Below are 1,225 nucleotides of genomic sequence, written 5' to 3'. Positions count from 1 at the left end.
AAATCACGCTGTATTTTACTCATCTCCTTATATTCTCTAACCTGGGTCAAAGAAGGCATGGTATGTTTTGCCACTGCACTCTGTTGGCAGAACTTCTTTGTGTATAACGAGCGTAGTACACCTCCTCACAGTTATCATAAACAGTCTTTGCTGTTTCATACATGCCAGTGTGATTAAATTAGGGTGCTGAAAGTGGGAGCCAGTTGAATATTAGGTAAACGTGGCATTCCACGTGATATGTGTCATTATCACACAGCAAAAGCTGGCCTGTGTTTCATTTAACAGGGACTGTGCAGCCAGTAGTCAGTGCATTATTCTGGTTTTCAGCTATGGTAATTAAGCAAGCTATGTTTTGTAAGAGAAAATGGTATTTTCATAACTGCAAAACTGCTTCAGAATAAATACACAAAATTGAAAAAGACATGCATTTCACAAGTTGCAAGAGCTGCTAATCACTACTCAGGCAAGTTCAGTTCACAATGGAAACTGTGCTTTCGGGCTGGCCTCCAAATATCTGGGAGAAGAACTCAAAAGCCAGGCGGATGTGGATGGGGACGAAGACATAAGCTGTGTACACCACCATAGCGAAAACAGTCACGGTGATAGTGTGGAACATGGACCGCTCCCAGGGCTCCAGCACATAGCTGCAGGTGATCAGTAGGTACTGGTAGTACAGCCAATAGATATAGTCCTTCACACGCTTAATATCCATCTTCAGCTTTCCGTGATTTTGAGAAGATGACCTGTAACGATAGAGAAATCTGGATTACAGCTGCAGTGGAAAGACACACCTGGAACTAAAAAATGATGCGGTGACCATCATTTCAAGTTTGATACCACATGTAATTGTTACATAAAATAAAGTTCAAACAGAAATAACACATCGATGCCATCACCAGCCTCTGCTGCCCTGGAGCAGAGGAAAACGATCTTTAGCTCTAGCAGCTGCTGCCTGCAGTTATTGAAGCTGTATTAGTTGGGCACTCTCAATTCCTACGTTCTGATTATGAGTGTGTTTTGCTATTCATTCTGCAGTAGGAATTAAAACCGCATTAGCTTACAAAGGTACAGGGTTCACGTGGAAGTCAGGGAGATATGCATTTAAAAGGGAAGGCTTTGGGCCAGCTTCCATAAATGTGGATGGCAGACTTGTATGCTGTGGAATAAAGATGAGATTAAAAGAACTGCTCTGTAAAAACTCCTCTGCTTACTTCTGGTAATAATT

The 1,225-nt window shown here is 42.0% G+C and overlaps 1 protein-coding gene across 1 annotated transcript; it reads right to left on the bottom strand.

Moving 5' to 3' along the window:
• Nucleotides 1–469: 469 nt before the first annotated feature.
• On the bottom strand, nucleotides 470–712 carry SPTSSB (serine palmitoyltransferase, small subunit B). The gene has a single exon (XM_009333915.1). The coding sequence runs from the start codon at nucleotides 710–712 to the stop codon at nucleotides 470–472; it is 243 nt and encodes an 80-aa protein (XP_009332190.1).
• Between the last annotated feature and the right edge of the window lie 513 nt (nucleotides 713–1,225).

This window comes from Pygoscelis adeliae, unplaced genomic scaffold (assembly GCF_000699105.1).
Source record: "Pygoscelis adeliae isolate BGI_AS28 unplaced genomic scaffold, ASM69910v1 Scaffold241, whole genome shotgun sequence".
NCBI classification, from domain to species: Eukaryota; Metazoa; Chordata; class Aves; order Sphenisciformes; family Spheniscidae; genus Pygoscelis; species Pygoscelis adeliae.
This window is presented reverse-complemented; position numbering and strand designations above follow the sequence as displayed.